This window comes from Garra rufa, chromosome 1 (genome assembly GCF_049309525.1).
Source record: "Garra rufa chromosome 1, GarRuf1.0, whole genome shotgun sequence".
NCBI classification, from domain to species: domain Eukaryota; kingdom Metazoa; phylum Chordata; class Actinopteri; order Cypriniformes; family Cyprinidae; genus Garra; species Garra rufa.
The window spans coordinates 6,582,178-6,597,581 of NC_133361.1; the positions used below are offsets into that span (position 1 = coordinate 6,582,178).

The following is a 15,404-nucleotide window of genomic DNA, read 5'->3' on the forward strand; positions in this document are numbered from 1 at the left end:
GTGATATTCTGATATAAACAGCAGCATGCCTGGTTTTACTAGGGTACTAGAGGATGCTAATCACCCTCAAACAAATTCAATAGCACCCTCAGTTCTAATAATAGCTTTTAATTGCAGATTTGGCAAACTATCCAGTGCATTATGATTTGCACTCTGGAGATTGAGCAAAATAACCTCTCACAGGTATTTTTTGATTTCTTGAGCACAACAGTGAAATCTCCTATTTACATCTCCATGATGTAAATATGAGATTTGTTGTGCAGAGAACATCATGGATTATTTATAACCAGCGGTTAATTTGTAAAGAAAAGCGGGGTGATGGATCCGGCAATTGATGGAAATACTGTAGGTAGGTGCGTCAGTTGCTTTTATAGTGTGCACATGCACTCATAGTTATTATATGTTAACTCAAACATTTTTAGTGTAGTTTTTGTGGGACAGGACAGTAGCAAGAACGGCTGTAATGAGTGCAGATATTTTGCATTCTCTTCAGGAGTAGTTCTTGGTGCCACCGACTTGCATTCCTTTGGTAAATATATGTTTTATTTAATCTATAAAACTGTTTCTTTGCTGTAAATAATTTAATTTAATGCAAAGCACATCAAAAAGATGCAATGTCAGTCATCTAATGGAGACACATTGGCCTTTTCACTACGATTAAATATTAAATTTTTACTTCTAAAATTATTGTTAAAGGAGTTTAAATATAAGAAATATTGTATACATGTTTAAACTGTAATAAATGTTGTATTAAGAACTGTATTTAACGAAAGAAAAGAAAAATAGAAAGAACTGTCAAAATAATGAAATGTCCAAATGAATAATAAAAAATAAAAAAACACAATGAAACGAAACTAACAACAGTTAGGAAAACCTAACTAACCTGAATAATAATTATAAATAAATAACGGTTTTTGTAATCATTTTGTTCTCACCCCAGCAAGACCGCTCCTGCACTGCCAAAGGTATAATCAGGAATAAGAGACTATGATGCATCTGAGGTTGAGAGGGAAATTTACTTACCATATTTGCATAGTTTTACCATCGAATCAATCTCAGCATGTTTTAATTTTGCATTTCTAGAGGTTTAAATAATAGCCTATTAAAACTGAAACTAAACTAGGCCTATATAAAAACAAAACAAAAACAAGATTATAATAAAGAAAGAAAAACATAATAATAAAAATGAAACTGATGAAACTGATGATGAATTATTATAATGATATGAAAAAATATATTTTTATATAAAGATTGAAAACAACATTAAAATAAAAAGGATTCCGGCACAAATTTATAACATAACTTTGGGAGATTGCGATGAATTAATTAATGTAGTTTTTTGTTTGTTTGTTTGTTTGTTTGTTTGTTTGTTTGTTTTATTTTGTTCTGCCTATAAACGCTTGGAGCACTCTTTGCGTCACAGCAATGGACGGCAGTAATACTTCTACATATATTAATGTTATAGAGAGCACACTCACTAATTTAAGTGATTTGATTCTGGAGCTGAGCCTGAACAGCAGCATGGATTGCATGGTCAGTGTGCTACTAAAGACATTGTTCTACTAATTTATGATGTCTAAACCACGGACAAACATGTGGATGCTGCAAGGACTAAGTAAGCAGGAATGATCGTTATATTTGACAAACTCAAGTTCATACAGGGCTCAAGTTTAAGCAGCGATAGTGTTTGCTTGGTTACTGCTGTACATAAACCTGCTTTATCTCAGACTGATGACCCTACAATTCTTCCTTCTATTTCTTATTCCAACATTGTGAATTACTTTCGTTTCTTCATTTTTTTTTTATTTATTTATTTTGTCTATCAATAAGCCGGAAAAAAAAGAGAGTTCCGTTCGGTTTAATGGCATTGTTTATGTTCAGTGCTGCCACAATGACCGAGTTCTGGATTTATGAAGTAATGTGAAAACACTCCATTGTATGGGCTGAATTGCCATTCTCCAACTTTAAGTGCTTCCTTTATCATGTTATGTTTATTTATTCATTGTGTTTAACCTAAACTAACAAAAGTGATTACAGGTCCAGGAGAAATTGAAGTCAGTGGGACGACTGGATCATTATTTAGAGGTACGACACATCTTTACATGCAGTTCATTAATGTTAAAATAGTCAATCTGCTGTGCATTTTCAAGAATATTTCAATGTTTATTATTATTATTATTATTATTATTATTATTATTATCATTATTATTATTTATCCTTATTGGGTCATTGATCTGTCCATCATCTTTCCTCTAGAGATTTTGATTGTTCTTAAGACTGCAGTGTTTGCTGCTCCTACTGTGATTCTTCTTCAGATCTTCTGTGAAAGAAAAGCTGGTGAGTTTTTGAGTGTCTCACAATCTGATGATTCACAATCTGCTCTCATTAAAGCTCAATAAATGCTTTTGTTGAATTATTTTGCAGGGAGGAAGGACTCACAGCACAGAGAGGAAATATGAATACAGTATTAGAATCCAACACTCTTATACTAATTACAAGCCAGATTGTGACACGATTTATCTTCATCTCAATGATATAAAGGATATTTGCTCTTTATAGTGTGCTGAATGTTTTCAATGTAAAATTAAATACAGTGGTCAACAGAGCAAGACAAATAGCTTTAATAACCATGAATGATTATTATAATGTAAATACATGGCAATTTTCTAACTTTGATTAATCTAATTTGCATTTTTTCACTGCATTTCAATGCGGAAACCAATTCTCATATGAAAATATTTGAATAATTGTCTTTTCTACCTGCATCATTTTTTTTAAACATGCTTTCTACTAGATGTGCCATATGCTGAAATAAAAATTCTGAATTTGTAAATCTCTTTTTGTTGGTCTTTAATTATGTACTGAATAAATACTTCAGTCTATTTCACAGTCTTATTCATCACGAGACAAAACATCTCCTTTACTTTGTTCAAGTTGGAGCTGAATCAATCTCAGCTTAGTTCTGTTTTTCTCCAGCAGTCCTCCTGAGTGACACAGTTTTGCTGAGAATTGAAGGCATTTAGTTTGTGGCGTGAAGCCATTTTAACTTATATACGAGGACTGACGCAGAGCTCGAGTAAAAAAAAAACACATAGTCCTATGAAAAATGTCTTGCAGTTTAACGCCATACCTGTTTCTGCATTTTCGTCCGTTTTAAAGCAATTTCCATCGCGCAGTATATAGCAAGAGAAAAAACACATGTGGCTTCAAACAGCTAATCCACAAACACACACAGACGCACTTCCAGAATAAATTTTATACAGCCATGCCAGTTCTTTACTGAAATAATTACATTAGCAATAAAATGTTGCCATGTAGGAAAATATATCAAAATTGTATGCTCTTTTTGGAATAATACCAAACACTTACCGGTTAATGTAGCTGTCTGCCCGGTTCCACCGCTCCCTCTCACGGTCGACTCTCTATCTCTCATGTGCTCTAAAAGTTAAAGACGCATGATGCCACGAGTCAAAACTGTAAAAAATAACAATAATGACAAAAAATATGAAAAAATAAAGAGCAACTTTACCTTTCTGAGGTCAAATTGGAAGAAATACGCCCATTACATCGGTTAATCAAGCTGAGAGAACAATGCCGATCACAACAACTGTACTGTGATTCACAGGAAAATATAATTTTATTGTAGAATTTCCCGCTGTTGTATTTTTACCCATGATGCATTGCAGATTTACAGCAAAATACTGTATACATATTCTACAATATAGTATGGATTTGTTCATTTTACAGTAATAATGCTGTGAAAACTACAGAAATTCGTTACAGTGCACAGATTCCCTTCAGACTTGGTTTTGTAGATTATTTCTGCCTTTTTAGGAAAATTGACAGAACATATGTTGATGCATATTGATAAAAATATGAAATGTTCAATATGTAACCAAATTGTTACGTCATTGTGATATTTACATACTGAGTAATGATTGGTCTTATTAGTTTTGTAAGGTAAGCTGATTGGTCTTTGTTTTTATTTATTTATTTATTATAAAAAAAAAATTCTAACAGTACAGAAGTCTAAATTGAGATCACATAGTGCTTAGAACATCTAGTTAATCTACCACAGTATTTACCAAGTGCAGATGTAATATAAACTGTCTTTGGCTGATTCTGAAAAAAAAATAAATAAAAAAAAAGCTGGTTAGTTTTTAGAGTTTCTTATGTTACATAACAACAGACGGAAATATCCAAAACATCTGACTATTACATTACTATAAAGTATTTACAGATAAAGTGAAGTTAATCAAAAATCTGAGATGTTCTTTAGGCCTTTCCACATTGAGCGCAATAAAAATGTAAAAGATTTATACCTTTTGGGGCAGCGGTGGTAAGTTTACTAAAGTTTTGAGTGTGTTTGCGTTCCATGTCCTATTGTATGGAGTCAAATCAGGGGCATATATATCTGCAAAATAAAACAATGTTTTGCAAAAAAAATAAAAAAAAAATGTTTTGCAAATAAAAATACAGTATTGAGAAAAAAAAATGTTTTTTTTGCAAGTAAAAAAAATAATTGCAAAAGAAAAGTTAACCACTAAGAGAAAAAATATAGTTTTGCAAAGTAAAACTTCAGCAGCATTGACTTTGCAACACATATTTCCTTTTGCGCTGCTCCTTTAAATCCACGATTCAGTCATCCGTGCTTCTGCGATGCAGGCTTTCCTTTGCGCTTCATTTTTCTTTGCACCTCGTTTTGTGTCCCTGATTTGACGTCGGGGAGGGGTCAAGAGGTTGGGGTGTGTACAAGGGACGAAGGCGCGTCCCCTCTCGTTACGTCATCAGCGCGAGCCCCAGACTGTGGCCCTCCAGGAACTGCGTTAAAAATCACTGACCCAGATAATCCTATATGATGTTTTGACATTTAACAGAGAGAATATTCAAATGTCTGTACAGCTGTCTCTCTCGAGATTGGTTTCTGGTATTATTTGAGGAATTAATTCGGTAGCTTGTAACAGCTGACTGTCAGGCGAAACCTGAATTAACTGCTCTGAGGACCCCCGTGGGGGTAGCAAACTTACTGGTTCCACTACGTTGCCGGGCGGAACAACCAGTAGAGGTTCGCGGGAGACTGCCGCGCCCTGTAACACTAGCAGGGTTAGTTGACCTGAGGTCTCCTGAGGGCCTCAAGGAAGAATGAGTGCCATATACTGTGGTGTACCCCATTTTCCCACGAGAGGGGCTGCCCTCAACGGCCCTGAGGCACAAAAGTCAGGGCCGCTTAGTCGAGGACCTCTTGGACTGTAGCACGACCCTCAGGTTGGGCCTAGTCTTCGAAGTCCCCGACTTTGAGCGTTGCTGGCCCCGCCCCTTAGTGTCAGGAGGGCTCCGCTTTTGCGCCTCGCGGCGTGAGGAGCTGGTACACGGCTGGGGCTGCTCCCGTCCAGCAGCCCCAGAGGAAATGACGCGGCGAGGGAGGTAACGCTGGAACGCCGCCACTTGCTTACGAGCCTCCTGGTACTTGCTGACGACTGCGTCAATCCGAGTCGCCAAACAGACCAGAAGGCTGCAGTGGGGCGTCCAGAAGGAGGACCCTGTCCTTCTCCTTCATGTCGGACAGGGTCAGCCACAGATGCCTCTCCGCGACCATAAGGGCTGCCATAGACCGCCCAATGGCACGGGCGATCTCCTTTGTGGCACGGAGGGCAAGATCTGCAGTGCGGCGAAGCTCCGACACGTTTACCTCCTGACCGTCATCTAAATCCTTCAGCAGGTCAGCCTGGTATGCTTGCAAGATGGACATAGTATGCAAGCAAGAACCAGCCTGACCCGCTGCCGCGTACCCCTTACCCAACAAGCTCGAGGTTGTTTTAAGTGGCTTGGAGGGTAAGGACGGAGCCTTCAAAGATGATGCCAGTGGCGGCGACAGATAGCTCGCAAGCATCTGTTCTACCCGTGGCATCATCTTATAGCCACAGTCATCTGCCCCTCCAACGTTACCGTAGTAACCGACAGAGGGGTTAAACAACCAGGCTGAGAACGGTTTCTCCTATGATCTCGACAGCTCACTGTGGAGATCAGGGAAAAACGGAAGGCTCCGTCTTGAAGGAGGTGCTTTGGCCCGCAGAAAGCGTTCATCAAGCTTGCTAGTCTGCGGTTCATTAGTTTGCTCGTCGGGCAAGCTGATGTTAAGCCTGGGTACCGCACTAGTCACCACCTCCAAGAGCTCCTCATACTGTGGGGATTTAGCAAGCGGTTGCGGTTCATCAACAGCCTCTAAATCAACCTCCTCGGAGGAAGATAAGAGAAGTGTTGATGCCTCGTCCCGAGGGGAAAAAACCGCAGTGTGGGCTTCCGCATCAAGGAGGAGGTCAACCGATCTGCTAGGTGAGAGAAAGGGGAAGGAGAAAGGGGATCACCGGTCTCCACTCCCTCTAACACTCCCTCCCCACGAGTGCAGCTGCCGCGAGGAACGCTAGCGAAGGCTCCCTCCTCAAAGAGAGCCCTCCGGGAACGGAGCACCCGCAGTGTAAGGCGATCACACTGCGGACAGCCAGCCCCCTCGAGGGCTGACTGAGCATGCTCCGCTCCCAAGCAGACTACACACACTGTGTGTATCCCCACCAACAATGAAGCGTTGGCAGGGAGGAACACACTGTCTGTGAGGCTGCTGAACCGCTTTAAATTTCCCCCCTTTTTTGGTAGACATTGCTCAAATAAAAGCTGTGCAAACTGGCACGGAAAAACAGCGATGAAAACCAATTGACAAACAGACCGACATAGAGCGCTTCGCTGAATGACAAAAGCTGACACCGGCTTGAAACGCATGTGCTTTATACTTCCTGGTCGCTTACGTCACCACGCCGGTGACGTCACTCCCGTGCATTGATTGGTTACAGACTGATTCAGAGCGTGGTTCGCCAATGGCATTCCCCCCAAAGCATTGATGACGCAGCCGAGTTCCCGGAAGGGAATTATTATTAAAGCTCTTTTTTTATCCCCTTATCCCCACTCAACTATTTAGTGCTAAATTGTGTGCGCTTCACACTCCAGACCAGTAGGTGTCTGAAAAGCGCCTTTTTATGTTGTTTAACTGTCAAAACACGAGAAGAAGAAAAGGAACAGATGTATGAGGGGCCGTATAGGCCATAATTATTGAAAGGCCTCTTACAAACACTAGTGAAACGAAAAACATTGATAAACCTTAGTGAAATTCATTCATATGCATTACTGAAAACCTCTTACAAACACTAGTGAAACGAAGAACATTGATAAACCTAAGTGAAATTCATTCATATGCATTACTGAAAACCTCTTACAAACACTAGTGAAAACATTGATAAACCTTAGTGAAATTCATTCATATGCATTACTGAAAACTTCTTACAAACACTAGTGAAAACATTGATAAACCTTAGTGAAATTCATTCATATGCATTACTGAAAACTTCTTACAAACACTAGTGAAAACATTGATAAACCTTAGTGAAATTCATTCATATGCATTACTGAAAACTTCTTACAAACACTAGTGAAAACATTGATAAACCTTAGTGAAATTCATTCATATGCATTACTGAAAACTTCTTACAAACACTAGTGAAAACATTGATAAACCTTAGTGAAATTCATTTACGCATTGCTGAAAAACCTCTTACATACACTAGTGAAAACATTGATAAACCTTAGTGAAATTCATTTATACACATAACTGAAATAAGTGAAGATTTCAGTAGAGGATGAGAGAGCAATTTCACTTGAAACGGAAGTTGTGTCAACACTTCCGCTTAATTTGGCGCATCCGCTTCGTGGAGGTTAATCGTAAATTGTCCGAAGCTTTAAATATTTTTAAACAACATTTTATCATCGTCAGGTACAATTTCGAAAGTGGGACGACACCGCACGATGTTATGGAGCTCGCGCCGGGTTGATCTGTCATGGCTCTGTGACCGATCGCGCGGGGAGGATGTGTTCGCTTCGATTCACAGACAGCGCGGAGCTAACAGTTCATGGCTGTTGGTAGTCTGAGTTGTCTGAGGCTTTTCATATTTTAAACAACATTTTACTGTCGTCAAGTACAATTCCGAAAGTGGGACGAAACAGCGCGATGTTACAGAGTTCGCACCACGCAGGCCTGTCATAAGCGCGGCTCTATGGCGTTCATCCGGGGTCAAATATATGACGCTGCAACGTGCACTCGTCTCTATGAGGGGCCGTATAGGCCATAATTATTGAAAGGCCTCTTACAAACACTAGTGAAACGAAAAACATTGATAAACCTTAGTGAAATTCATTCATATGCATTACTGAAAACCTCTTACAAACACTAGTGAAAACCTTGATAAACCTTAGTGAAATTCATTTATACACATAACTGAAAAACATCTTACAAACACTAGTGAAAACATTGATAAACCTTAGTGAAATTCATTTATACACACAACTGAAAAACATCTTACAAACACGAGTGAAAACATTGATCAACGTTACTGAAATTCTTTCATGTGCATAACTGAAATGAGTCGAGATTTCAGTAGATGATGAGAGCTAATTTCACTTGAAACGGAAGCTGTGTCAACACTTCCGCTTAATTTGGCGCGTCTGCTTCATGGAGGTATGTCCGAAGTTTTAAAAATTTTAAAACATTTTATCGTTTCAAGTACTATTTCGAATGTGGGAAGACACGGCACGCACGATGTTACAGACATAGATATTTATACGTAGATACCCCATTGGACCGCTCCAAGCACGTAGATGCGTCTGCCATTTTGCAGCGATCAACTTGACGTCATTCGCCATACTATAGGTTCGCAGACCAACAGCTGTGCAGGACTGTGGCATTTCGAATATTCAGTGATTACTATGGTCAATTACATAGATCTATGGGTGAATGACGTCGAGTTGACCGCTACAATATGGCTGGCGGCTTACGCATACGGCCCATAGAAACAGTCACTAATGAGGAATCTATGTATATATACATCTATGGTTACAGAGCTCGCCCCCGGCTGATCCGTCATGGCTCTGTGACCGACCGCGCAGCGAGTTCATGTGTTCATTTTTTTTTTTTTTTTTTTTTTTTTTTTTTTTTATTATTATCATTACTACATGTAAATAGTAGTGTTACCTGCTTTGGGCTGGAAAGCTGTAAAGCACTCGTAATTTTCTTCCAGGACATTATTCATTATTTTTTCATTGTGGAAATATGGAACATACTAAAGAGTACGTAGGTGTAAACATGTTTTTGGCAGATTAAATTTAATTAAAATAAACTAACTAAATAAAAAACAATAAAGTAGCCTACAAAAATAAACACTTGGACGTGCTAAACCAGTGGTTCTCAATCCTGGTCCTGGGGGACCCCTGCTCTGCACATTTTGCATGTCTCCCTTATTTAACACACCTGATTGAGATCAGCTCATTAGAAGAGAGATCCATGAACTGAACTAACAAGCTGAAGATCTCAATCAGGTGTGTTAAATAAGAGAGACATGCAAAATGTGCACAGCAGGGGTCCCCCAGGACCAGGATTGAGAACCACTGTGCTAAACAATGTTGGACGCTCCTCCAGAGGACTAACTTACAGTAGCCTATTACGTCTCTGCTACGTGCAGTTCTTTGCTGTGGTAGAAAAATAATAAGTAAAAGAATTGTAATAATAAATAAATACTGATTTACAGTATGTTATGTGCAATGAAAATCACAAATTACTGTGTAGTACGAAAAGAGGCTGACGCCAGCGCTATCAACTCGGTGGCGCTAGCGAAGTGAACAAGTCCTCCCCGTGTGCCTGTGCTGGGAGTCGGTCACAGTCAGAGCCGTATGGCGTTCATCCAGGGTCAAATATATGACGCTGCAACGTGCACTCGTCTCACTGAACGTGACGTCTACGTCTGTCGAACGTGACGTCTACGTCTGCCGAACGTGACGTCTGCGTCTGCCGAACGTGACGTCTGCGTCTGCCAAACTACAGTTCGATTGCCTGAACGTCTGCGTGACGTCTGCGTCTGCCCTAAAAAGATGTTCTAGCATGTATTTACCACTAGGAGTCTCTAGACCAATACAAAAGATTGCATTTGTAAACGTTATAAGTTTTATAGTTTCACCAAAGTTTGTTTGACAGACGATCTGACAGAATTATACAAAAAAAAATCAAAGCAATTGTGGTGCTTAATATTTTTCTGCATTTTAACTGGATTTATTGATTTAATATTGCATATTATTTTTCATAATATAGACATCTTATCAATACAAAATTACTGCTGAGTAAAAATATTCAATTTTTTTTAAAAAATGGAAAAAATAAATAAAAGAACAATAAGATAGGCTAAGTGTCGCTCTTTTTTTCAAAGAATCGTATTATGTTTTAAACGTAAATTAAAGCAAAGAAGATGAAAAAAAGTTTGGCGTTTGAAAAAAATTTAACATTATGTATTTTTTTCAGGAAGGCCTATACTGAATTTTTTATTTATTTTTTTATTTATTTTTTTTATTTTACAGCAACAGTCTCAGGTCTAACAGACGATTGCGATCAACGGGTTGGCCATCATTGATTAATTCAGGCTTAATTCGTTCGTTGCTTTGATTTAACTAAATCCTGGTCACAATTTAGCAATGTCGTGTGCACGACATTAAATTGAGGTAACGAATATTCATGCACTCAATTTAGTAAAATAAGAAAACGAATTCCTGCTGACTTTTTTTTTCCTGCATGTCACCTGTGGAGTTTTGGTTCCTTGCCGCTGTCGCCTCTGGCTTGCTTAGTTGGGGACATTTTCCAGCGATATCGTATACTATTTGAACTGAACTGACGATGATATCACTGAATTCATTGATGAACTGCCTTTAACTGAAAATTGATTGTTACAATAATGCGTTACTTACACACTATTGTGCTGTTTAAATACTGTGCAGTTGCTTTGACACAATCTGTATTGTAAAAGGCGCTATATAAATAAAGGTGACTTGACTTGACATGTGTGGGGCTCAGTGGCGGTTCTAGACAAATTTGACTAGGGGGGCCAAGAAGGGGCCAGTGTTTAACCAGAGGGGCACATTAAAAAATGACAACAAGTGATATTTAAAGATTATAAACTTTATTTTACTTTAAAATCATACAAACATTTTAGGGATGCTCATATTGACCGTTCACTGTTAACCAACAGTAAGAATTTTAACCGATTTTTACTATAAGTTAAACGGTTTAATTTTTTTTACGTTTGCTGCATGGTGAAAGAAAAAAAATGTTTACTCACGGGCGCGTGTCGACACGTGCAGTGCGGCTGTTTAGACATATTTTGATGAGTAAGCACCTGCTTTACCTTCTCTTAGTTTGTGTAACTGATGTATAGCCTATGTGCTGCACGATAGCAATGGCGATGTTGCGTTATCAGAGAGTGAATCCGTGAATAAATGAATTCAAATTCTGAATTAATTATAGTCTTAAAAGTGCGCGCTCCCCTTACAATCACTGGAAAGCTGTCACTCATACATTACTGTAGTTCATCGCAATCTCTCAAAGTTAATAAAAGGTAATAAAATCACATTTACACAATACAATTAATCTCTTATTTACATCATGTCTACACTTTCTTTGTTTTAATGAGAGAGTTCTCAGAGGTGTAGAATTTCAGCAGAACTGAACCGGCACTTGATCATGAACTAACAATGAACAGCTGTATATTTTTATTAACTAACGTTAACAAAGATTTTACAAAGCCATTTACAAACTTGATTTAATTATCAGTGTGAAAAACAAAAGTAACACGGTTATGTGCAAGAACAACAAGTCACTCACGAAATGAAATTGTTTTGCTTACCTTCAACTCTTGCAACAGGAGAAATAAATCGTAGCTCCTCTATCCAAGAGTAGTTCTAATTGTTGCTGCAGTGTTTGTGTGCGCCGCTCTAATTTACCCATGTAAGTAGAACGATGCGTCGCATTAGTTCCGCTTTTGGCGCTCGTGTGTAAAACCATGATTAATTAATTTTTTTATTTGGTCAGTAGGGGGGGCCACAGGGGTGGCCAAGGATATGTCTACAGGGGCACGGGCCTCCCTTGGCCTCCGTGTAGAACCGCCACTGGTGGGGCTGTATGCTTTGATATGGCTTAAAACAACAACAACAACAAAACTCTCAGCAGAATCTGTATTTTACCGTTTCTGTTCATGCGTTTCTCTGTATTATTGCAGTTCATCCATTTATTTAGGGTATTGGTTACCAGATCAAGACTGTCTTTGTTTTCTTTTCTCTTCTCTTAAAATTATATTTAAAATGGCTTTCAAAATTATATTTAAAACTGACAAGAAATATGTAAAAATTAGTGGCTACTTATAGCTCATCTCTTTTAATTGAATATGCCGGTTGATAACAGATCCACCACAAAGCGTCCGGTCAGAGACTTCTGGGGGAATAACCCATTTATTGTCACCACAAGCTTGCATGTGTCTGTTTTTTAATAGGCAGGCACGCACACACACAACTTTAGCAAAGAAAAGTCATCACAGTACAGCTTGCATCCATACACTTTTCCGAACTATTGAACTCTGCACGGTAGGCGGGAGCAGAAGCCTGCGCGTCATTTCCAGACCCCTGGTTGGCTCACGGAAAGGATGCGTCAACTTAGCTGATATCAAAAGAAACTAAGACACTTAAATATATATACTTAATAGTGGCCTTTTTTTTTTTTTTTTTTTTTACAAAATAATAAGCTTACTCATCAAAATAGACACAAACCTAATACAAGTGACCAGAGCCCTGCCCGAGCCCAGCGGGCACCAGTGAGCGCGCTTTCAGCGCATTTTCAGGAGTTCCACAAATCCACGATCAAGCGCACATAAAAGGCTAAAGATTGCCTAAAGATTCCTGTTCCTGAACAAGAGAGCCCATCCTCTTTATTTTTTTTTTTAAATAGAAAAAGCACAACAATTTGTTGATATTGTTTGTGAGTGCATGCACGCAAATACACATAGATCCTTTACAGTTACGAATAATGTAGCCGATTACTACGGAGCCCCTTACGTTACCTGTAGAAGAAAAATAATTAATCCGTGGGTACGGTTTATAAACTGAGGGAACGAATTGCAAAACCGTCCCCACGGATTAATTATTTTTCTTCTACAGGTGACGTAAGGGGCTCCGTACAGCCCCACACATGACATGCAGGAAAAAAAAAGTCAGCAGGAATTCGTTTTCTTATTTTACTAAATTGAGTGCATGAATATTCGTTACCTCAATTTAATGTCGTGCACACGACATTGCTAAATTGTGACCAGGATTTAGTTAAATCAAAGCAACGAACGAATTAAGCCTGAATTAATCAATGATGGCCAACCCGTTGATCGCAATCGTCTGTTAGACCTGAGACTGTTGCTGTAAAATAAAAATAAAAAATAAAAAATAAATAAAAAATTCAGTATAGGCCTTCCTGAAAAAAATACATAATGTTAAATTTTTTTCAAACGCCAAACTTTTTTTCATCTTCTTTGCTTTAATTTACGTTTAAAACATAATACGATTCTTTGAAAAAAAGAGCGACACTTAGCCTATCTTATATCTTTTATTTATTTTTTCCATTTTTAAAAAAAAATTGAATATTTTTACTCAGCAGTAATTTTGTATTGATAAGATGTCTATATTATGAAAAATAATATGCAATATTAAATCAATAAATCCAGTTAAAATGCAGAAAAATATTAAGCACCACAATTGCTTTGATTTTTTTTTTGTATAATTCTGTCAGATCGTCTGTCAAACAAACTTTGGTGAAACTATAAAACTTATAACGTTTACAAATGCAATCTTTTGTATTGGTCTAGAGACTCCTAGTGGTAAATACATGCTAGAACATCTTTTTAGGGCAGACGCAGACGTCACGCAGACGTTCAGGCAATCGAACTATCGCAAGCCGTTTTAGCATTTAAACCTTTGTTCAGACTATCCATAACTATATTTGCAGATATCTCTAATTGTATTTTGACGAGTGATAATTATAATTTGACTAGTCAGAATGACAATTAGAGATATCTGCAAATATAATTGCACTAGTAAGAAATCGGATTTAAGATATCTGTAAACATATTTTGACTAGTCAAAACTCAATTTAAGATATCTGTAATGGTGTTATAGATATCTTTAAAAGACGCGTCATATATCCGCAAAGGTAATTAGAGATATCTCTAATTCCGTTTCGACTAGTCCCAAATATATTTGAAGATATCTGCATTGTATTTACTCCTAGTCGAATCTCCTGTTGCGTGACGTGAAACTACATTTCCTCAGCACCGCCCACAGTCAGTGTTGCCAGATTGGGCGGGTTTCCGTCCAATTTGGCTTCTTTTGATCGGCTTGGACCGGAGAATAAGGCATTGGGCGGATAGACAAAATTTGGGCTGCTTTAAAAAAAAAAAGCCCAATCAGCCGCTTTTTACTTCGTTTTATCATTAGTCATGTTATTTTAATATGTTCGAGCTCAAAGTATCACAGTAATATAATGTGTAGTGCAGTCATCAACTCATTTTTGCTTAGCGCAACCCTAACTGGTTTAGTTTAACAGAGACCTGTCAATCAATTTACGTCTTTGAGATGTGATGACTTGTGAGTAACGGGGTTTTGACGCTATAACGGGCAAGATTTTGAATATGCAGCTCATTTATTCATTTTAAGTAATTGCGATGGCAAAGTGGCCTAAATATAAGTTACACGATAAAAAGTCTAAGTGACTCAAATCTCACATCGTGGATTATACGTGGTGAGAGATGAATAGAAGACTTATAAATATAATTGTAACTGAAATAAGAAAACAATTTAATGAACAGTTAATAAAAAAAAAAACTGAATATGGGAATGATGAGTCAGAAGATCTTTTACACCGTCCAGACTACTCTGGTAAACTTGGCTTTGGCTGCTGGACTAAACAACAGTTTATGTTCTGCATATTTTGCATTATGTTCTGAAATGTGTACTTCATGAAATACATGCTCTGTCTGAAGATAAGGCACAAGACAAGGTTTAGCACATTATTGTTGGTAATTGTTCTTATTATTTTATTTTTTCTGTTCGATTATCATACAGTATACATCAATGAATAACGCATTTTTGGCTGTCGTGGGTGTGTGCATGAACGTAAATGCCAGCTACATAACATTTGTTTCTAATCACTTTATTGTGCACTTTTTGCACAGAAATTTGCATATTTTTACTGTGGACATTGAAAATGATGCATGTGTTTTTCCAAGGGTTAAAGTCATCGGACCTTATGCACGGAATACTTCATTGTTTAGTCAAGCCAGCTAAGTCATTTCAGGTCAACTGTACTGTACCTTAATATGAGCGTACTTTGGTCGTTTTCTCTACATAATACATTCACAATCGAAGAAAAGTGTTGTTTATCTAAGAGGACTAAACGTCCATGTATACTGTTTCAAGAATGACAAATGCCAGTTTAAAAAAATTCGCGA

General features: G+C 38.0%; 1 protein-coding gene across 1 annotated transcript in view; it reads left to right on the forward strand.

Annotated features, from left to right (window-relative positions):
- LOC141336572 (uncharacterized) overlaps nt 1-15,404 on the forward strand; it is a 92,353-nt gene that overhangs the window by 55,800 nt on the left and 21,149 nt on the right. Inside the window, exon 3 of the mRNA XM_073842300.1 lies at nt 9,749-9,757. Within this exon, the coding sequence (XP_073698401.1) occupies nt 9,749-9,757 (9 nt within the window). The remainder of the gene's footprint in view (nt 1-9,748; nt 9,758-15,404) is intronic.